General features: G+C 49.7%; 1 protein-coding gene across 1 annotated transcript in view; it reads left to right on the top strand.

The window, feature by feature from the left end:
* PARK2 (parkin RBR E3 ubiquitin protein ligase) overlaps positions 1 to 22,601 on the top strand; it is a 945,331-nt gene that overhangs the window by 163,268 nt on the left and 759,462 nt on the right. Inside the window, exon 2 of the mRNA XM_012723328.1 lies at positions 93 to 256. Within this exon, the coding sequence (XP_012578782.1) occupies positions 93 to 256 (164 nt within the window). The remainder of the gene's footprint in view (positions 1 to 92; positions 257 to 22,601) is intronic.

The raw sequence follows: 22,601 nt of genomic DNA, 5'->3' as shown, positions 1-22,601 counted from the left end.
GAGTGCCTCTCCCAGGGCCCGGTGCTCCGCGGTGTGCGGCCTGCAAGCGCCCGCGAGGTCTGACGCTCTCGTCCCTCCCTTTGTCTGGTCAGTGTTCGTCAGGTTCAACTCCAGCCACGGCTTCCCGGTGGAGGTCGACCGCGACGCCAGCATCTTCCGGCTCAAGGAGGCGGTTGCTAAGCGACGGGGGGTTCCAGCCGACCGGCTGCGGGTGATCTTCGCCGGCAGGGAGCTCAGGGATGACTTGACCGTGCAGGTGAGTCTCGGGTCTCGGGGTGCGTCGTGCCCGGAGGCGCCGCCCCTGCTGCCGCCGCCAAGTTGACATTCACGCCTGAGCCTAGGAGCATTAAGAGTGCCTGGGGAGGCCTTGAACTTTCCTCCACACCACTTCATTAATGCTGACCTTCTTAATTATGCCTTGAAACAGCAAGCGGGAAGGGTGGCAGAAAAGGGGGGCGGTGCGCGGCGAGAGAAGGGGAAGCAGAGCAGAGGAAGGCGACGAGAGGAGCTGGCGCTCACCAGCAGACTTAGTGAATAAATGTTTACTGACTGCAGGGGCAGCGAGCCACAATTTCTGTGCCTGTTCAATTTCTACCTTACTTATTCCATTTGAATCTTAATGAAGGAGGATTCGAATAAATTGTTCCGAATCAGGCAGCTCCGCCAGGAGGTATTTGCAACCCAACTGTGACCCCTGGAGGCTGGGGGGAGCTGCGGCTGGTGGGGCAGCGGCTGGGGGCGGGGGCTCAGGGCCGGCCCTGGGAAGCAGGGGCGCTCCCGCCCTCCAGAAGCGCAGCGCCGGCTCCCGCAGGGCGTCTGGGCAGCGGAAAGGTCCCTTCGCCTTCCTCTCTCCAGGCTTCAGCAAACGCGCCTATCCAGGCCCTGGACACCCGGGGGGACGTACGTGCGTCGGGGCCCCAAGCCCCCTGGGGGGCCCCACACTTGTCTGAACACCTGCCAAGGGCCGGGCTCTTCTCCCCAGGGGTTCACTCTGTAGGACCAAGGGGAGGGCAGGTCGGGGCTGAGGGGCTGTGCAGCCCACGAGGACACCCCCTGACTGCGGGGCCGTCGGGCGCCTGGCGACCTGCGGGAGGTGCCTCTGGGAGGTCAGCCAGCGCCCTAGACGCGCGCGGCGGCTGGGTGATGCCCCAGGGCCTGCGGACAGGCGCCCCTCTCCGCCGGCCGTTCACAGACGTGCAGGGCTATGCTGGCCGCGGGCTCAGGGTCCCGCACGGGCCGGCCTGCCTGTCCTCGGCGACACTGTTTGACGCTTTGGGGAGTTTCAGGATTTGCCAGCTGCCCCATCGGGGCTCCCCAGCCCCGCGGGCGGTGAGGGCGCAGCTCTGGCGCCCCCGGCTGGGCGTGGCCTGGGCTGGGCTTCGGGGCGGGTGTGTGCAGGGGATGTGTCTGGGCCGAAGCGTTTGGGTTTTTTTTATCAGTCGGCTCGGAGGGCTTTTTTACTGCCCCAGCCAACTCGACATCCAAGAACGTCTCCCTCACAAACAGATGATTTGAAAACAGCTCCTTGAACCAAATATTCCGCGTTTCCAGAAGTGTTGATGTTTCTGGATCTGAGGCTGGCCCTCCCCCCGCCCTCCAGCAGACAGCCCAAAGGGGCCGGAGGACTGATGGACCGATGCCACCATTCCCTGGAAGAGCAGGCGGGATGGGGGTGCGGAGCTTGGCGCTGACTCTGAGCCTTGTTTAGACACCCCCCCCCTCCCCCCGTCCTGGGCCTCTCGGGATTGTGAAGAAAACAGGCTCAAACCCAGCGCTGTGAGGCTGCCGGTGGCCAATCTGCTGTCGGGGTGTTAGCCTGAAACACTTGGCATAGAGGAGAACGATGGGAGATTCCAGGGGCTTCTCTGTCGGAGCTTTAAATAAATCTCACACCTGCCCGCTGGCAGCTTCATACACTGATATCTGGGAGGTGGAGAAAGCATGTCCCCGGCGCTCACCAGGGAAGGTTTCAGCGGATGAGGTAGGCAGGGCTCCAGAGCTGGAGGGCCGGTGTCTGGGCAAGAGCGTGGCTGCTGCCTTCCAGGAGCCAGTGAGATGGACGTGGGCTGGAGGGAGCGTGAGCTCCGTCTTCCAGAGCCTGTGCTGGCATGGTTTGAGGCTTCATGCATAGAGAGCTGGAGCGTAGCAGGAGCCGGGGGTGAAGTCTGACAGCCGGTGGACCGTGGGGAGGATGAGGAACTTCTTCCAGGAAGAGGCAAGGCCAGCATGCGCTGACTGGACGGTCCAGCAGGGGCTGGGGTGAGTGTTGGAAGTCGCTTCTGTCTGAGGTCACCGCAGCGGGTGCTGCATTCCAGGACGGATGTGACTGCTGAGGGGCAGGACAGGGGCCCGGGCTGCGGGAAGCCGGGGAAGGAGGCTCCGTCTGTCCAGATGGTGTTTTTTTTTTTTTAAAAAAGATTTAGTTATTTATGCACACAGAACTGGGGTACAGGCCAGAGGAGCGGGGGGTGGGAGGATTCAGCAGAGACAGAGCAGGGGCAAAACAGGCAGATCGACAAAGTCCACTGCTGAGGGGAGCAGCGGGGAGACAGGAGCGGTCTGCCGCGGCCTGTGGGTCACCTCCGGGGCAGGGATTGACTTGGTTTGAGGCTGCTGCAGCCAGCTTTGCAGTGCTGTGTGTTACCCCGTTGCGCCACCAGGGAGGTTCCAGAAAGGGGATTATGACGAAGAAGCCCTTGTGCTGGGGAAAGATGGAGGAGGAACGAGGGCGAGAACGGCCCTGGATGGCAAGAGTGGTAAGGGCTAGACGGGCGGTCAGGGCCTGTCCAGGATGGCCAGGCGAGGGCCAGCCTGCGGGGTCCGGGTGCGCGTGGTGCGCGTGGGCAGCTTGTCCGGGGGAGCGGGGGGCCGGGAGTTGCGGGGCCACAGCAGGGTCACACCGTGCGGCTCCCCCTTCCTCGGCGCTTGCCTGTGCTGCGCGACCGGCTTCTCCACGGCCTCGGTCAGTGCACATGCACAGTTCTAGGTCTGGATGTCTGTCAGTTAACAGGACAGCCATCAGCCATGAAACCACAGCGGATAGGCCTGAGAGACACCCCTAGGGCTGCCTTCGTTGCTGTGAGTGTCACAGAGAGGTGACGCAGACCTGCAGGGCACAACCTGCCCCTCTGGCCCTGGGGCCCTGCCAGCGGTGCCAGCCTCCCCGGGGCGCGCTGACCTCCCCTGGCCGGGTCTCGAAGCATTGCCCGCGGTGGAGTAGAAGCGGCATCTCTCAATGCCTCGGTGATCCTCGCTGTCATTCCACAGCTCTCAAGCCTTTATGAAGCGCTTAGTTCTTCATATTAAGAAACAGGACAGAGCAGCTCTTAAAACATATACACGCTGGGGGCAGGTGGCTTCTCTGTGTCTGGGTTTGCTCTCGTGTGAGATAGTGATGACACGAATGCCCACCCCACTGCTTCCGCTTCTGGAGGTCTAACTCAGGTCACTCGCGTGTGGCTCCGAGAACAGAGAGCAGTGAGCCACGGCCACATGTGGGGTAGCGGCCTCAGCGCCACCCCCACTCTGTCAGTACTCTGCGCCCTAACCTCAGCGTCTCAGAGGTCACCTTCAGCATACCTCCCTTCCACTGTGAGTTTTGATATGTATATTAGCAATAGATTAAGAGTTTTGGGCAAAGATACTTGGATACACATTTTAGCAAAGCAGTGTATCTCTAGATGTCTGTGTATGGAATATTTGTACATTTTAACCCAAAAAGGACTCTGTGGAGCTTACAAGTAAAGTCTTGGCCTATTATGTACATAGGCTTTACTTATCTTAAGACTATTGGAATTTGAATTTAGCAAGTTTACAAAGTCCTTAAAAATTCTCTAAATAAATTTAGTAAAAATAGAAACCTATAGGTAAACAGTTCAGCGAACATCCATCACAGCATTAGTGCTGCTAAGAGAAATTTTCATAAAACAGATGTATGCCACACACTGTATATATTAGAAACAAATTGGAAAGAGTTTTATGATTTTCCCACTTCATAAACAAGGTGTCTGTGTATGCTTTTATTATCTTCCTTATGCCTACAAGTATGCCATATAAAATATTAATCTTTGACATACTACTTACAATGGCTTTGAAATTTGTCTTTGCAAAGAGTTCTTGTGAGCTGTTCGACAGAGAACTTAGAGCCCACTCAAAAGACAGATCGCCTCTGGTCTCTGGTCTCCTCCGTCCTCCCCCGTCCTTTCTGGTGACTTCAGTTCTGCTGTCAGATTTCAAGGCTTTGTTTTTTTTTTAAAGATTTATTTATTCATATAGAACTGTGGTACAGGCCAGAGATGCGGAGGGTGAGAGGGTTCCCCAGAGACACAGCGGGGAGCAGAACAGGCAGATCGACGAAGTCCACTGCTGAGGGGAGCAGCGGGCGGGTCAGGAGAGGTCTGCTGCGCCATGTGGTCACCTCCGGGGCAGGCGGGGATCGAACTCATGCGGAAGTAGCTTTTGATTCTTAGTACAGTGCTTTAACCCACTGCGCCACCAGGGAGGGCCCACAAGGCTTTGTTTTTTGTCTCTTTATTTGCTTTGTTTTTTATGTTCCACAGATGAGTGAAATCATCCAGTGCATTTTATCTTTCTCCTTCTGACTTATGTCAAGTCGCATAACCCCCCTCCAGCTCCACCCATGCAGTCACAAATGGCAAGACTCTCTCTCCTTTAAAATAATGGAGCAGTGTTCCATTGCCTCTGGTAAAATGGATACGGTGCTGTGGATCAGCATTACCTCTGTGAGCACGACAGTAAACAAAAGGGGTCGCTCTTTCCAGTCGCCCCAAGACTCACATATGGCATGTTGAAAATTTTTCATTTACTATTTATGCAGAGTTATACTGGGGACATAAGTTCTCATGGGGCTTTATGTACCAAACCTGGTGAATCTGGCAATTAAATTAGCTATTACTATAAAAGGGACTCAAGGACTTACAGAAGATAGTGTTTGAGCAGACTTTACTGTATTTGCACAAGCTGCATTTTTATCCATATCATGTGTAGGTAACGCACATGCATCATAGATCTGTGATGACTGTGTAGCTCGGTAATTAGCAAGAACTTGCCCACCCAGTTACGGAGGCTGACAGATGCCAAGAGCCGCCCTCAGCGAGCTGAGCCTGGCGTGTTCCTGCAGGCCGAGTCCAGAGCCACGGTGCAGTTCCAGTCTGCAGGCTGGCAGCTTGGGGACAGCAATAAGGACTGTTCAGCTCAAGTCCAAGGCAGGGGAATGCCAGTGTCCTGGGCAGGCAGCCGTTGGGCAGCAGGGTCCCCTCTGCTTGGGCCTCATGGGAGGGGGCCGGCTCTGGGGAGGGCTGTCTGCTTCCCTGGCCTGCTGACTCCAAGGCTCATCTCCTGCAGAAACTACACTCCTAGACTCACGTTCGCCAGCGTGTGGGGATGCATAGTCCAGTCAGATTGATGGAAAATTAACCGTCACAGGACACGAGAAGTCAGTTTTCCTTAATTAATGTTCTAGCAAACTTATTCTCTCCATGTTCCCTTTGTAATAATGAACTCGACTTACAAAATAGAAAATAAAGTAGGACTGTTCATTGCACATGGGAATTTGTGTTTTATGAAAGGATCCACCCAAATGGATTTCATAAATTCCTTTCACCAAATTTTAAATTTATGATGTGTAAAATGTACGCGCACATTTAGAAATCGTTGTCTGAGACGGTAAGCCCTCCTTGCGGACACTATTGAGGGCATCCGTTTATTGCACCTATTTTTCGAGTTTCATTTTATGACTTGCCAAGACCTGGGTACGGGGGACTAGAGACTTCAGACTTTATAACTTGGGTTGTAAACATTAGGGACAAATAAATGACCCTGGAGACACGGCTTATTTAAGTGGCTCATCTTTAGCGATGTGCACAAGGTAAGTCTCAGCATTTGTGATCAGTGTAAAGCAGCTTTTGCTGGTGAAATGAACCGTGTTCAATAACTAGAAAAATCAAGTTCTTGTCATCAGTAAGAAAATTTACCTCTTATTCTCAGAAACAGAGAATTTCTTTTTTTTTTTTTTTCCCCAGGGTTTATTTATTTGTGCATACAGAACTGGGGTACAGGTCAGCGGTGCAGGGCAGTGAGAGGCTTCACCAGAGACGGGGAGGGAGCAGAACAGGCAAATCGATGAAGTACACTGCTTAAAGTACACTGCTGGGGAGACAGGTGAGCTCTGCCGCCCTGTGGGTCACCTCCAGGGTGGGGATCAAACCTACACCAGAGCGGCCACGGCCAGCTTACAGTGCTGCGCTTTAACCCGCTGCACCACCAGGGAGGGCCCCAGAAACAGAATTTCTATCATATCACTAATGAACTAAGAGATGAAACTTCGAAAGCTGGACAAGGCCATCATGAACGTCCTCTAATATGGTGTCGTTTTTCTGAATTCATGAAACTTGGGGTTTTTTAATGCCCTTTTCTGTCTGCCCCATCATTATCGTTTCCCTCTTAATAAACTTCGGCTGTATTTCCTGATTGTATACGTCATGCGCGAGTTACAAAAACTCAAGTGACAAAGACAAGCATGTCAGTAGACCATCACGAGTCTGTGTTTTCATAAGAGTTAATGCGTCTCTTTTATATAGTAATACGTATATTCTCACTTATCTTACATTTTCCCCTGTATTTTACTCTAATTATATATTCAAGTATACCTGAAGAAATGAAAAAAGTAAACTTTGGGTGCTTTTTTTTTCTTTGAGATCATCGTGTAGAGCTTTAGGTGTTGAGCAGCAGCAACTTGTTTTGATACGTGAGTCTCATGGTAAAGACTAGCAACTTCGCATTGAATTGCAAGTTTAATGTGACATTTCATTTAAGTTTACATGAGGCAGAATGTTGGTATTCTCCGATATTCTCATATACTCTTAGAACGTGTTTACAGTTACTTGGCCTCTGTCACCAGAGGTGCTATGCTTTACAGTGTTAGCATTACATGAATAATGAGAAATGGCTAAGAAAAAGAAAACGGGCATCAGAGGAGCTACTTGCTGCTGCCCAAGAAGAAAGGCCCGCCAGGCTGGTGCCCCGCAGAGACGGGCAGGGTGTGTGTTTGCCGGGTTTCCCTCTTGTGTCATTGTCTTTCTCGTCAGGGTGACAGCAGGTAATGCGCCCGTTACAGCTTATCATTCAGAGGAGGGCGCTTCTGAGCACAGAAGAGAGCGCGTCTAGTCGTTACTCCAGGATGAGAGGTGGTGCCCTGGTGTGCAGGGCAGGCAGGCTCAGCCCTCAGCGCAGCCACTGACCTGTTACTCCACACGAGGGGCTCAATTTCTTTTAGAAAGAAAGTATTTTTGATGCTTCCCTCCAGGGCCTTTGGGAAATGATTAGCTTAAGACCATCACGTTATTATGGAGATTTTCACTACAGAAAGCTAATTGTCTGTCTAACTGATAAAAGGCTTTTTTAAGATTCTACCCTGACTGATAGAACATTTTTAAACAATTGCATAGACGTCCCAGTTGCGAGAGAGTATATCCACAAGCAGTTGGAGAAGCAAAGCGCCAGTAGAATACAATCAGCGTCTTTATACATGAATATGTTCAGTTATTGGCGACATTTTAAACACTTTAAAAAGCTAAAGGAAAATGAAAAAAAAAAAAAGTGAGCATCAAAGGTGGTTGATGTGGCACAGATTTCATTCTGGGAAGTTGGCAGGTTTTTACTTATCCAGCCTAATGACTCTCTAACACCGGGCACTACTCAAAAACAAACATCTAAAGATTCTGAAAAGTGGTGAGAAAAATACAGAAGATCTAAGGCTTCGGGACCCCCAGCAGCGCAGGCAGTGGTTAATTCCTAGGGCTTTTATTTCACCAAGCGGGCCCCTCACGGTGAGCGTGGTTGGCGTTTTTTTCAAAGGCTTTGTTTGCCACATGTTCCAAATAAAAATAAATAATTCTCGACAATTGTGTATTCTAGCTGTGCCGATTGTCCACATTGATTGGAGAGTCATGTACCGTCGTTTTAGGAACATAAATGAGCAGCTCACGCGGCTGCTGTGGCTGTGAGTTCCAGAAAACACGCACTTCGCATGCGGCCTTTGTATTCCACCCATCGCATAATAGAAGGCATTTAGGGGAGGGATGTTTTCATTTATAAGTGAAATTTATTTAAGATTCTTTTACTTCCTCACTTGAGGAAAGAGAGAAAAGAAGCTCGGGTCAGTTAAATCACCACATCGCCATGCCTTTCCGTCTGGTCCCAGAGAACTCCCCAAGTGGCAGCGTCAGTGAGCAGTTGCATCATTGCCAACTGATGTTCTTTCTGATCGTAACCGAGAGGAAGCCGGGTCGAGGCCCGCCGCCCAGAGCAGCCACCAAGGGCTCGTGCCCCTGTGCCCGTCGCGTGTGAGGCGAGCGCTCCCTCAGCCGGCGGCAGTGCTCGGAGCCCCTCCAGAGGGTTGACTTGTGAGTGGAAATGGCTGCTGGCTGCGTTCAGCAGGAAAGCTGGCACCCGGGGGCTGCTCCCACCAACCGCTGCACCTTGCCACGGCCGCGCGGCAGAGAACGGTGCGACCTGCCCAGCGCATGCAGGCGTCGGAAGGCCCTGAGGCACCTGGCTGTTATGTGTGTCAGGGAGAATCTCCGAGTTACTTACCTCTTTGCATAATTCAGAAGCCTCGGAATGTTCCTCTTCACTGGAAAGGAAGCCTTGGCACCCCTGTGCCCTGCGGACTGAGGAAGCGTCTTTGAGGAGCGCCGTGATGAATGCAGACTTTAAGGGGGAGGCTGGGATTCTTCAGCTTATCGGAAAGGTATGCCTCCTGCGGGTTAACTTAACAGTGTCACCTCAGGGTCAGCGTCGCCCTCATGGTGCTCAGGGTCAGCGTCGCCCTCATGGCGGTCCTAGGCGAGGTAGGGGCTTTGAGGGGAGTGGGGCTCCAGAGCGCACGGACCCCCAAATCTTGACGTAGGCTGTGTACGTAAGGCCAAAGGTCGTCTCAGGACGCCTGACAGATGACAGAGGAAAGATGCACCCTGCAGGCGTGCTGCCCTTCACTCAGCTGGTGGCAATATTCTGTCATCTCTGTTACTGCACTCCAGAGCCGGCGTCCAACTAACCGGAGTCTGGAAAATTCTGCTTGATATTGTCTGACGATAATCTCCATTAGAGAACAGCTTCACAGAGAAAATGGGCATCTGTGTCTTTCACCCTGACGTCCCTAAGCCAGAAGGTCGTTCACTCACAGGCAGCTCTTCCTTCTTCCTCTTCCTTCGTAGTAGGCACAGTCTGAGATTCGTGTCAGAACAGTCAGACGTCTGCGGACTCGCTCGGACACAGACACACGCGGGTGTGTATCCTCCTCTTTCCGTCTGCCCTGGCTTGAGCCACAGCTTAATTAATTGTTTAACACTGGTAAATATGTACCCGCTATCTTTTATTCTCTTTGGGTTTGAATTAAACAGGAGATAGTTAGATGTGTCATAGAAGTGATGTATTTTGGATACAACTTCAGTGATAACCATAACAAAAAGCAAATGAACAAAAATAACACACACACAACTTCATGCGACATGGAGAGGTTTCCTTTCTGTGTTCTGTATTTCTGTTGTGTTAACTTCCCCTCCTACTACTAGGTTTAATACTGATAAGATGACAATTCTCATCAGCAACTGTTAGCAGACTTAAATAAAGCCATTGCTGACCAGCGACTGAGCCAGCCTACCCTCACTCAGGCTTGCAGCCCCGCAGGGCAGGGCAGGGGGCCCTTCTCGTGCTTGTGCTGAAAGCACAGGACACACAGCTCCCTGCAAAGGGCCCAGGACTGGGGGTGCTGACCCGGGCTGCAGACTCGCCATGGACTGGCCGGAGCGGCCGTGCTCAAGTGCCAGCACCGGCTGTCCCCCAGTGGCCGTGACCGCGTCTACTTGTGCAGGTGCGGACGAGCCCGGGTTCCCGGGGGGGAGGGGGGGAGGGCGCGTGCATGTGAGCTGCGTCCCTTTGAGGGCTTCATTCTGCGCCTGGATTTAATTTTTCCACTAAATACGTCCTCTCCTGTGCGGGCCTGCTCAGTTGGCACCAAGGCGACCCTCCTGTCAGGCGGCCCCCCGACTTAATGCATGGGTGATTATGGCCTCGGCCTCTGCTTTTAAAGGGGTCAAACGTCCTGACATAGGAGTGAGCAGTGGGGAGTGTGGGCACCCACTGGTGTTTGTGTTTCGGAGTAGTTCACAAGCTATTTCTCAAACGTGTTGGCTTTTGACGGCTCAATACAGTTGTTGCCAAGGATGTTCTCTGTTCATTTTTATATTCCGAAGTATTTCAGAGGCAATTGAATCTGTGTTTGCATTCCATTTATTCATAATTCATCAAAACACTGTTCTGAAGGAGAAAATAAAAGCAAAAGCTTAACTAGATATTTCTAATTCTGTAAAAACTTGGGCACTCAGACCCTCAGAACCCGCCCAAGCAGATGCCTCCTGCTTCCTCAGTTTACCTGTGACTGAGGCACCCCTCAGTCAATTCTCGTGTTGAACAGCCTCGAGCTCCAGGCCGTTCTTTGGAAGCCTGGCCCTTTTATATGATTTGGACTCCAGGGAGCTGTGTGATGCAGTCTCACACATACATATGTTGGCCTATGTGTCAGGGAAGTTAAAAGCTGGAAGCGTATCGTGCACCAGGGGAAGCCATTCTGCTGGGATTCTACTTGACTTTCTAAGATGTGATAATAAGGAAGTGGGTAGGAGTCGCTCTGGACTGTCAGGCTTTTCTTTCTTTCTTTTTTCCAGTCATTTGCCCATCCATTGCCTTGTGTGGATGGCGATAACAAGATGTCTACATTTTATTTTATTTATTTTTTTTAAAGATTTATTTATTCGTATAGAACTGGGGTACAGGTCAGAGATGTGGAGGGTGAAAGACTTCACCAGAGACAGAGCGGGGAGCAGAACAGGCAGATCGACGCAGTACACTGCTGAGGGGAGCAGCGGGCGGGTCAGGAGAGGTCTGCCACGCCATGTGGATCACCTCCGGGGCAGGCGGGAATCGAACTCATGCAGAAGTGGTTTAAGCTTCTTTGTGCAGTGCTTTAACCCGCTGCACCACCAGGGAGGGCCCCAGATGTCTACATTTTAATAGGGTTCTCTCAGCTATTACTTGGAATTATAGCTAAGTGTTAACACATGTTTGTTCACCAATGTTAAACAGTCCTTCATTTAGTTTGATGACTGATACACAAAAGAAAAGAAAAACCTTATTTTGGGATGTGTAAGAGTTTCACCCTAGACTTTATTAAAGCACCCCAAAAGGAACAAAGTAGCCCAAGTTGAAATGCCCTATTCCACCTCAGGCAACCTGTCTCAGTTGTGGGGTTCCTATGAGTTAAGTCGTACAATAATGTGTTGTCTTAACAAAGTGTTTGTCTTACTCTAATAGCGTTTGCCTTTCTCTCTAATGTTCTGGATACATCTGCAAGCACCATGTTGCTTTGGGAACAACTTTTGAAGAGCAGTTACAGTTCAGAATCTGTTTAGCGAGGGGCTCACATCAATTCGAGATCATTCCTTTGAGCCACTCAAATGTAAAGTCGGGGCAAGAAGATGAGGTGTGCTGAAGAGAAAATGCACTGTGCAACCTACTTAAGTGACTCGTTTTGCCTTGTAATTTATAAGCAGAGTGGGGTGCTAATTTACATAATCTACCGTTCTGTATTCCATCTAAAGCTAGTGGCCTGGTTCCCTTTGTCGATTAAATCAGGGATTTTTGTGTTGCTATTTGTTGTCTGTGCTTTGGAAGGAGAGGGTTGGGCTTTTTTGTATATATTGCTTATGTCACAGGTTGTGTGTAATTGTTGAATTTAACTCCAACCATTTCTTTTAAGTCCGTTCCTTTAATAAATATATATGTACATATGCATATGTATAATCGTGTATAGTCTATCATATTTACTGATAAATATTTTAAAATAATTTTGTTCCATTTTCCAATGGGTGGGTATGGGAGCTATGAAAGAGACTCAGTTACAGTGAAAGGGAAAATATCCTGTGATTCATTGCAATTAATTGAAACCATAACATTGAATTTAAAAATAACACTTTGAACATATAAAATGATATTGAGGAAGAATTTTGGAAAATAGCAATACAGTCACTAATTACTACTAGGGTTGTTTTGCCTGGAAAATATTTTTTTTCCTTTTATTACAATTTTGAAAAATTTATTGATAACAGTCTTCTAGAACTTATATTTAACTTCGAATTTCAAACTCCATCCTCAGGCAAAAGGATGGTGCGGCGGGCTCTCTCCTGTCCAAAATCATCGGATCGCGTCATTTTCTTGAGTCAGCGTTTGTTGGTGCGTCACGCGGGGCTCCGGTCACCCCACTTGGCTTCGTGCTTTCTCCTCGCCCGCAGTTCCCAGCTCCCCTCCACTGCCCCTGTCGCCACAGCCCTTCAGGAGCCGCCTGCCCGTTCCTCAGCAGGCCGGCAGGGCTAGGCGCGGCGTGCGCAGAGTGAAAGAGGTGTGAGCGCCGCTCCGGAGTTTCTAGGGTGCGAGTCGTCCCGCCCTGGTCTTTTCCGAGTCGCCTTGATGCTGCTGGAGGCGGCGTTGGGGAAGGATGTCCATGTCGGTGGGAGGAGTGGCGGGCTCTGAGCCTGGCGCCGCGTTCTTGCCTGTCTGTGCTTCCTGCGTGGCATTTGTTCTGCCCTGCCAGGCCCTGAGCACGCCCAAAACACTGCTCATAAAATCTCTTTTTAGAGATAACCGCCCATGCCTGTCTTAGCACCCATTTCCCTGAGTTCCACGTTTGGGGAACTGCACTAGGATATTTTTGAAAAAATGCAGACGGCTCCAGGCCCTGGCCCGGCCTGCCGAGAGGCTGTGGCGTTAGTGGCCGTTGGCGTGGCTGCGGCTTTCCCTTAGGCTCAGTGACAGGCCTGCAGTGCCGCCCCATTGGCGGGTCAAGCCCTTCCCTCCCCCGCAAGGGCACCATTGAAACCAGTTTTCTCATTCTGTGTTTTTGACTGCGTGCTAAGGTGTCTACTCAGTTAGCACTCTCTTGTTAGGGATCCAGCGGTGAATTTCAGGCATTGAGAAGCAGTTGGAATAAAAAGGATGGGCTTAACAGGGACGGCATGCCTTATGTTGAGGACATTTAGGGAAGGCTTCTCTTGGATGACGAGAATGCCTGCGTTTGATGGGAAGGGTCCAGTCCTGCACACACCATTCCGTAAAGAGAGAGGAATTAATGCAGAGCATCTGGAGCGCGACCTCGCTAAGCGTGGTTGGGGTCTCAAAGAAGGCAGGTGTGGCTGGACTTGGTGGAAGCAAGGGAACGAGGAGGCCGTGTGGTCTCTGGGAGGAAAGGTGATGGGACCAGACTGGTGCCAAATGCTCAAACAGAGGGAGTGTAGAGGTCTGTGATGTCTCACAGTTGTGACAATAGAAATTGCCAATGAACTAGCTGGAGGAGGTGAGAGAAAGAAGATTTAAAGATTTACTTATTTCTGCACACAGAACTGGAGCGCAGGCCAGAGGTGCAGGGGTGACAGAGGGTTCCCTGAGACAGAGTGGGGGGCAGAACAGGCAGATAGACTGAAACCCACTGCTGAGGGGAGACAGGAGAGGCCTGCTGCGCCCTGGGGGTCACTCCCTGGCCGGAGATTGCCCTCATGCTGCAGTGGCTGCAGACGGCTTCAGAGCGCCACGCGCGCTTCAACCTGTCGCTCACCAGGGAGCCCCAAGAAAGAAGACAAACACCACACAGGTGTGAACTGCACACCCTCAGTGTTGATGCACCAGGGACAGCAGGAGTGGAGACAGGAGGAGGGGGCTTCCCAGAACTTTTATTTGCCATTTTCAGGTTTTCAAATAAACTTTAAGAGGAGCTAACCAGTAGGCAGTTTGTTTATGGCTTTCCGCTACTGAGAGTAGAGAATAGACTGAAACATGGACTGGGTACACTGCTGAACGCTGCGAGCTCACAGTAAGACATTCTCCAGTTGAAGCTGACCTGAGAACGTGCACCGCACTCAGTCAGGATGAGGTTAATGGTGGAGTTTAAATGGAGAACTGTAATACAAAGATATGGAAATTGTTAGTGATTTTGAATTTGATTAGTGTGCTTGTTCTTTCGCAATGCCTGGCATTAGCAAGCTTGATTTCCTGTGCAAGTCAAATTTCCATTAAAAGTCAAAGATGAATGGCTGGTTTCTGTCTATAAAGCATCACATAACATTTGGAGGGGGTGTGTATTTGTATTTGTTACCGCAGAGTACTCCAGGAACGCAGAAGCTTGTGGGGTAAGGGGAAATCAAGTCTCTGGACGTGCTGCCTCACGTCTTCAACTTCCCCACAGAGGTGACCGTTAGCCTAAATTTGGAACCTTTCGTTGTCCAGGATTTTGAACACACACAGCGCATCGGTAACATGGATAGCTGCAAATTCATAATTAGCGTTAGTGGTAGTAATGTGCGTGTTTTAAGCTTTAAATAAATCATCACGCACATCACCTTTCCTGGGTAGCTCAACCTGTAGATTTCAGCCCTGTTCTGAGACCGCTCCATAGTGGCGCAGACAGCAGTAGGAGGTCCCTGCTCTTGGAAGGAGAACGTCGCCCTGTGAGCATGTCAGCATCCAGCCTTCCTCGCTACTGGGAACTGAGCGGTTGCTCATGTTTTGTGGCACACTTAATGCTGTGTAGAGCATTGTGTTACACGTCTCCGTGGGCATGAGTTCAAGAGTCTCTTGACCCATCCCTAGGGTGGAGTTTCTGGGCAGACAAGCCACAACATCTTCAACCCTAGCACATGTGAATCCCCCTCTGTAGAGGACGGAGCAGCTTGGACCCCCGGCGGCCATGGCGGAGACGAACCGTGGCTCCTCGTCCTGCTTCTCACTTTAGTGCTTTCACACGTTTCTGTGTCGCGCGTGACTGCTGTAAAGTTTTGCACCATCAGAGATATCACCTGCATTTCCCGGATGCACAAGTGAATGTTTCACCTGCTGACCCTTTGTGACTCCGCGTAGGTATTGTGTGTACTTTTTAAAAAAGGTTTATTTATTTATGCACACAGAGCTGGGGTACAGGCCAGAGCTGCCGGGGCGGCGAGAGGACTCCCCAGAGGCAGAGTGGGGAGCAGAACAGGCCGGCTGACAAAGCCCACTGCTGAGGGGAGCAGCGGGGAGACAGGAGCGGTCTGCCGCGCCCTGGGGGTCACCGCCGGGGTGGGGACCAGACTCTCACTGAAGCGGCCGCGGCCAGCCTGCAGGGCTGCGCCTTAACCCGCCGCGCCACCAGGGAGGGCCTGGTGTTAAGTGTACTTTTGCCTATTTTCCCAGTGGAACGGTTGTGTGTGTGTGTTTTTTTTTTTTTCAAATGTGAATTATTTTAATACATAGTGAAAGTTAATGTTTTTGCTTTACATAAATTAGAAATAACTTAGCAGCCGATAGTTTGTCTTCTAACTTTGTTTTTATTATTGGGTGTTAATGGTTTCCTTTTTAAAGTAGAAACCTTAATCCATCTTATTTTAGTGATTTATGCTTTCTGTGTCTAATTTAAGAAACTTACCTATGGTGTGACCGTGAATTTTTCTTTATTTCAGTAGGTTTTAAGGCTTTAGTTTTCAGATATAGGTCATTAATAACTGTAATTTATATCGTATGAGCCCAATCTACGTTCTCTATAGGGATAAACTATCGCCCATTTCTATTGACTGAATAGTGACTTCAGATGATGCCACCTCTGACATGTGCCTACTGTCCATGTAGACTGGCTCTGTCCCTGGGCCTCCCTGGGTGTGCTGTTTGCCCTGGGCCCTGACCACTTCACCGCCACAGCTTCATTCTGACCAGTGCTTCAGGCTTCCCCTCTCCTCCTTCAGGAGGATCTTATCTGGTTTTGCAAATGGAGTGAATGGGAATTCTAGTTTAAATTTACCTTCTAATAATTCTTTGAAGACACAAAATTTAGATTATATTTATATTTTTTTATATTTAGATTATATTATAACAGTGCTCCGTCAAGTTGTGGGTCTTTGTAGATAATCTGCTCTCTTTTACTGACTCAAACATCCTCTGTCTTTGATGGTGGGAATCCGATGTCTAGTTTTGCCATATTTTAGTATCGACTGTGACTCCTGAATTGGAATAGTCACGGCTTTTGTCAGTTTTGTGGGATTACCATCAGTAACATCTCTTCCCTTATGTCTGTCTTATAGTTTTAGATATTCATTAGCTGTATGTTGAACTTTTGAATTAATTCACTTTTCTACTTGATTATTTTACCACCATGTCTTATTTAGTAGAGTTCTGTTCCTGTTTTGTGATTCACTTGTCTTCTATGAGGAACGTTGCAAACATACTAGTTGAACCATGATACAGAACATTGAGTCTGAAGTTCTCGGGTATGCCCTCATAACCATTATCAGGTGTTGCGATTCTTTCCATGAATGACTGTATTTTCATTCCCTATTTTGAGGCATTCGATTGTGAGCTTTTTCTCTCCAGCCTGGCTCTCTCCCCATGTAGCCACGGGCAGTGTGTCAACACCTCCACTCTAAGTCGGTCTCTGCCTAACGCTCAGTGTATTTGGCAGTTTGGAAACTACATTTCATGTTTATTCCAGAATTGTTTAAACAAAGACTTGACATCTTTGTTTAAGAGAGAATAGAACTGTGATAATAAACCTTTCTTTTAAAAGATGTATTTATGTATGCTTACAAGAACTGGTGTACAGGCCTGAGGTGTGGGGGTAAGAGGCTTCACCGGAGACAGAGGAGGAACAGGACAGCCAGTTTGACCGGAACACACTGGAGAGGGGAGCATGGGGAGACAGGAGAGGTCTGCTGTGCCATGGGGGTCATTCCCTGGCTAGGGAGGGAACTCATGCTGCAGTGGCTGGGGACATTCATAGAGTTGTGCTTTAACCCCTTGCACCACCAGGGAGGCACTGTGATAATAAACCTTTAAGAAATGTTGTTCTTTTGCCACCAGACGTTAGTATAAGATCTCTCAGTTTCCCTCTTGGCCTTTGTCTTGGTAGGTAGATTTTGTCACTCTAGTCACCCTTGGTTAATACCTTTGGAGTCTAAAGGTTAATGATTGCCAGGACTTCTGGGAGAAGGGAGAAATGGATCAGAAGAGCACAGAGGATTTTAAAACAGTGAAACAATTCAGTACGAAAATTTAGTGTGAGCACGTGTCATTATACACTTCTCTGAGCTCCTGGAATGTGCGCCACCGTGAGTGAACCTTACCGTGAGCCCTGTACTTTGGGTCAGAGGGACGTGTCTGTGCAGATTCATCACTTGTACAGATGCACCTGGTGCAGGACATTGTCAGTGGAGAGATAGTGTGTTTGTAGGGTACAGATACACCTGGCGCGGGACATTGGCAGTGGGGAGGTTGTGTGTTTGTAGGGATGGAGGCACAAGGAAACACTGTAGTTTTGCTGCAAAAGTAAAACTCTTTAGAAACAAAGTTTATTAACAAAAACAAAAGATGTATGTGGAGAGTTTATTTCAGGGTGCCTGGTTACCAAAAGACGAGCTTTTAAGACCATGCAAGAGTGGAGAACTAGGACCAAAATCCCCAGCTAGAACAAAGCTGTGTAGGCTCTGAGTAATGCTCCGTTGCTTGGAAGACCTCAGTTCATCCACCCATTAACTGAAGGGTGTCTGGGTTGTTTCACATTAGCAGTCATGAGCAATGTTGCCGTTGACCTCATTTGTGGACTTTGCGTGGACAGAAACGTTAGTTCATTTGGGTAAATACCGAGGAATGTAACTGTTGGATTGTAAATACCAAGGAATGTAATTGTTGGATTGCAGTCAAAGCTTTTTAGTTTGAAAAATGGCAGATTGTCTTCCAAAGTGACGGTGCCACTCTGTTTCCCGCCATGAAGAGCGAGAGTCACTGCCCCCACAGACTCACTCACGTGTGACCGTGCAGAGTCTGGAGCTTGACCATTCGCGTAGTGCTTGCATGTTGCCTTTTAGCTCATTTCTGTCCTCTGCACTCTGTAGATTTCCGTGACTTTTTTTCATAAGTAAGCGCTGCATGCACAGCCATTTATAATGTGTGACCTAAAACGTCTTGGTGTTTTGTGACTGAGAGGTTTTAGGAAGATGTATTCTTCCTGACTGAAACAGGTCCCGTCCTTGTTTATTAGAGCATCTCCCGTAGCATCTTGCACTTCACATCACTTAGTCATCCAGGCCAGCGCCAGGTAGGCTCCCTGGGAGTTCTTTGACACCCTGGCCTCGCTCACTTCCTTGTTCTTATGTCTGCAATGGACCATCACCTTAGGACTGTGCTGGGTATTTTTCTCATGTTTATTCACGCCCATGGATAATGGATGCTAATGAGAAATGAGTTCATGAATATACAGTGATCTGCAGAAGGTGCCATATTGTATCATTTCTGATCAAAACAAAGAAACAAATAGATAAATAAAAGAGACCACAGCCTGACATGAGATCACATTTTTATTACATAGATAAATTTTATGGAGTTAAATTAAGGAGGATCAGGGATGCCAAAGGGAAGCTGAATGTCACAAGGAAGCTAGACCACGGCTGCAGTACTGCTAAGATGCATTGAGGAAAGGTTGGGATCTGATGTGAAGTAAACACACTGCAAAGAAACAAGCAAACACACTGCAAAGACATCAGGGCTCAGAAGTGGTTTCAGCAACTCCCAAAATCAAGTTTCCACAAGAGCTTTTGTGCAGTGAACTGAGTTGCTAAGGGAAGCGGATTTGTAGGCTCATTTTGTTAATTGACTCCTTAAAACAAATAAGAATCCCTCACGTTGTGGCATAGCTCTTCCCCTGAAGGTCTGGGTGGATGCTTTGGTGATATCCTGTTTGCTTCCAGGGCACTGATGGGCTCCTGCCTACTTTTCGCTGGAGTCCTGCTCCACCCAGGTAGCCGGGGGTAGCTCCGCACTTTCCACGTGTTTATTTGCACAACACTTGCTCATTTTCTACTGCATTCTCAAAGTATACTCATTTGCTTGCAGGAATCGCATTAAAATGTCCAAAATTTTATGAAAATGTGAAGTTAGAATGCATGTATGTTTTGAGTCTATGTCAAACCTGAATTCAAATGCAAGAAAGGCTCTAACCATCTCAGACCGGGTTCCTTTATGCACCCCGCTACATACTGCCTCTCCCCTCAAAATAGTTTTAGAGACTGAAAATTAGCAACTGTGGAAGAAAATACATGAAAAAATCAGGAAATTCTAAATGAATTTCTTCACACATCATTACGGCATAATTATTTATGATATTGCCTATATCAACTCGCACGTTGTACGTGTCCCAAAGAAAGGCTCTTTGCTTACTTTTTGTCTTATTTGGACTATGTAAGATTTTGTTACATGGTGATTAGATTTAATTTCCGGATGAGTATTGTTGAGAGTAAAGATTGATCATGGAAAAATATGCAAAATTCTGCTCTAAAATTAATCACCACCTCCTTTTGTGTTTCAGTACTTGGCAGCCAGCAGGACTTCAGCTGTCCCTCTGCAGGGAAGGTGCTTTCTGAAGGCGATGGCGTGTTGGTTCTAGGTTCACTTGCTAAAAGAGCACCCTAGATTCTCTGTAGTGAAGGTCAAGAGCTATTGGAAGTGAGCTGTATCCATCAGGGTCGCTAGTAAGACGCAAGGCACACCTGTTTCCTATTTTCTTCAATCTGACCTGGCAGCGTTATTTAATTTACGTCCACAGCACTGCCACCTTCCTGTCTTAGGATCCGTCCATGACGGCACGTCTCTGGGGTCTGCCATTGGCTGTGTGCAGTCAGGACCGACCTTCCCATTTGAGGAAAGAGGATCTGGTGGAGAAACATTTTTCACTCAGGTCTCGGCTTCGTCCTGCATTTATCATGGGATGGCAAACAAATGTGCTGATGTCCCTACTGCAAAATCCCTTTCCTTGAGATGACAGAGACAATCAGATCGGAGCCAGAGGGTGTCATAGGGTCAGAGAAAGTTGCAAGTGCCAGCCCTGCCCACCGGCACCGCCCGGCGCTCACGCATGTCTTCCTTCTTTCCTCGTTTGTCACTATGCAATCACTGTGTGTAACAGATTTCCCAGTGAGTCTCCTTGCTGGCAAAGCCACCCAAGACGACTCGAAGGCCTGTGCAGCAGAGACTCCCTGGACATCAGTTTGGGTTGCAAAGTGCTGTGGGGGCGGAGAGGGGGAATGATGCTGCTTTCCTTTGGGACCGGAGTAATGTTTGACCTCAGTTTCCATTTAAATCTAGTCACTTCAGTTGACTTAACTTTGCTATCCTGGTTTTTAAAATGTAATTGCAGGCCAGAGTTCATAGGTAGAAGAATGGAACTGGAGGGTCACCAGAAGATCAGCTGTCATCATTTGCTGACTTGCAGCACTTGAGACATGCTGGTCATTAAAATGATGAAAGTATTTCCACCTTGTTCTGTCAGTCTCTTAGTGGGTAAATTTTTCTTCTAATACTTTTCATGACTCAGAGCTCAGAGGTTTATTCTCTTTGATCTTTCCTAAATATTAATGCAGCGTTGCATATAAAAAAGTGTTTCTTTTAAAAATAGTGGAGTTGGCCCTTGCTGGTGGCGCAGCGGGTTAGGATGCAGCGCTGCAAGTGAGCTGCAACCGCTTCAGTGCAAGTTCGAGCCCCAGCCCCAGAGGAGATCCACGGGTCACAGCAAACCTCAGCTCAGCAGTGGGCTTCGTCCATCCGCCTGTCCTGCTCCTCACTCTGTCTCTGGTGAAGCCTCTCACCGCCCCTGCACCTCTGGCCTGTACCCCAGATCTGTGTGCATAAATAACTAAATCTTTAAATACACACACACATACACACACATATAAAAAAAGAAAAATAGTGGAATCCCCCAGTTTCTTTTCAGATCATATAAATGCCCTGCCTTCTAAAAGTAATAGAACCACTTACTATTCCTGCAACATGTGCCAGGCGCTTCCTAAGCCACACTCTCCGGCAGGTAAAGTTAATGCCATGTCCTGAGCTCCCGGAAGTGCCTGACTCTCTGGTCCTTGCATGAGGTGTCTGCTCGGAAGGGCCCCAGGAGCGGGCTGCGGTCAGGCTGGCGGCGTGGAGGTCGGCCACCTCGCAGCCATTCTCAGCTGGCGTCTCGGGGACATCCTGTCATCCCTGAAAGGTGGGGGCTTTGCTGAGAGTAGCTCCTGCAAGTCCTTGTAGCCGGGGCGTGCAGGGAGGCGTTTTTCTCGCTTTGCTTTCGCTGTTCCCTATCTGTGAGTCACAGGTCTCAGCTGACCCCAAGCAGAGGGCCCTTCCATGGCTCACCCTCCCCTGGAACACGGTGCTCCAGGGTCGTCTCTATGAAATGGAAAGGAAAAAAAAAGGTCAAGGATCCCGTGTGACTTCAATTTAGGCCTAAAACTCTGCTCTCCTCTGGCGGTGCTTGAACAATGTTGCTTTATCCTGCTCTGTGCTAAACTGAGGAGGGCGGTAAGCAGTTCTTTCTCGTGTGAAATACCCCTGGTCCAGGCAATTTAAGTGGCCACGTGTTCGTATGGCTTGAGAATAACCTGAAGCGTCGGGAGTTAAAATCACCAAGCCCTCCCCCCAGGTTGGGCAGGTTGCCTGGCAGGGAGTGCCCGGCGACCCTGGGCTCCCAGCTGCGCTCAGTGACTGTGGGTTCGTGCTCTGACCCCCCACTGGCCCATCGCGCCGCTGAGGACTTTGTTGGGCTTTCGGTGGAACGAATCGATGTGTGCTCATGGCACCTGTGTTTGTTGTGGGACCGCCCTGGGTTTTATGAGGGCAGGCCAAGTTCCCACTGCACGTGAGCGCCTCGTAAGTTCTCCTTTCTTCTCATTTCCTTTCATTTGCTTTGCCTCTTTGGAATGTCCAGGGACATCCGTGGGCCGGTGCTGCGTGGACCTCTGTTCTCATCTGTTCGGGGTCTGTCAGGAAGTCCAGCTGCCAGGGCTCAGGGCAGCATCTGGCCAGCGTGTTTAACTGTTTGAGGAGCTGCCAGACTGGTTTCCCAAAGCCAGTGGATGTCAGTGTCCACTTTCTTGCCCACCGACTGAGTCGCGGGGCTCTGAGAGGTGCCTGTGGGGTGACGGGGCACCGGACAGCGTGATGGTCACATTGGCACTGCGGGGCCTGGTCTCTGGGTGTGGATGCGCCTCGGACCCTAGAGTGACGACCTGTGGACACTTGTGTAAGTGGAAACCGGAAGCCTTAAAAGTGCAGGGCGCGGCCTGGTGGACCCGTCCTGCTGGGCCCGCTGTCCGCAGTGATTCGGTCGCCCGCCGGCCAGCGTCGTCACAGGGGCCAAATGCATGTTGAGTTGGGTGATGACGTCCACTGTTCCTTCTCACTGGCCAGGCACCCCGGGGCCGCCTGTCAGTTCTCACGCCCCGTGGCGGCCCTCAGCTCCCCGCAGGGGTTGCCCTGGTTTTGCACAGTGTGAGGCCACCGGAGAGTGGGAGGCCGCCAGCACCAGCTCCAGGGGGCATGTCAGAGCAGAGGCGTGTGGAAAGGTGCTGGCTGACTGTGGGGGTTGACTCAGAGGAGCGTTTCCAGTTCTGAAAGGAAATAAAGGGAAAACTATCATGAGTTTGCACCAGTATAGGTAGTAACATTTGCCATCATCAAAAAAAAAAAAA

This window comes from Condylura cristata, unplaced genomic scaffold, assembly GCF_000260355.1.
Source record: "Condylura cristata isolate star-nosed mole 26May11 unplaced genomic scaffold, ConCri1.0 scaffold00001, whole genome shotgun sequence".
NCBI lineage: Eukaryota > Metazoa > Chordata > Mammalia > Eulipotyphla > Talpidae > Condylura > Condylura cristata.
This window is presented reverse-complemented; position numbering and strand designations above follow the sequence as displayed.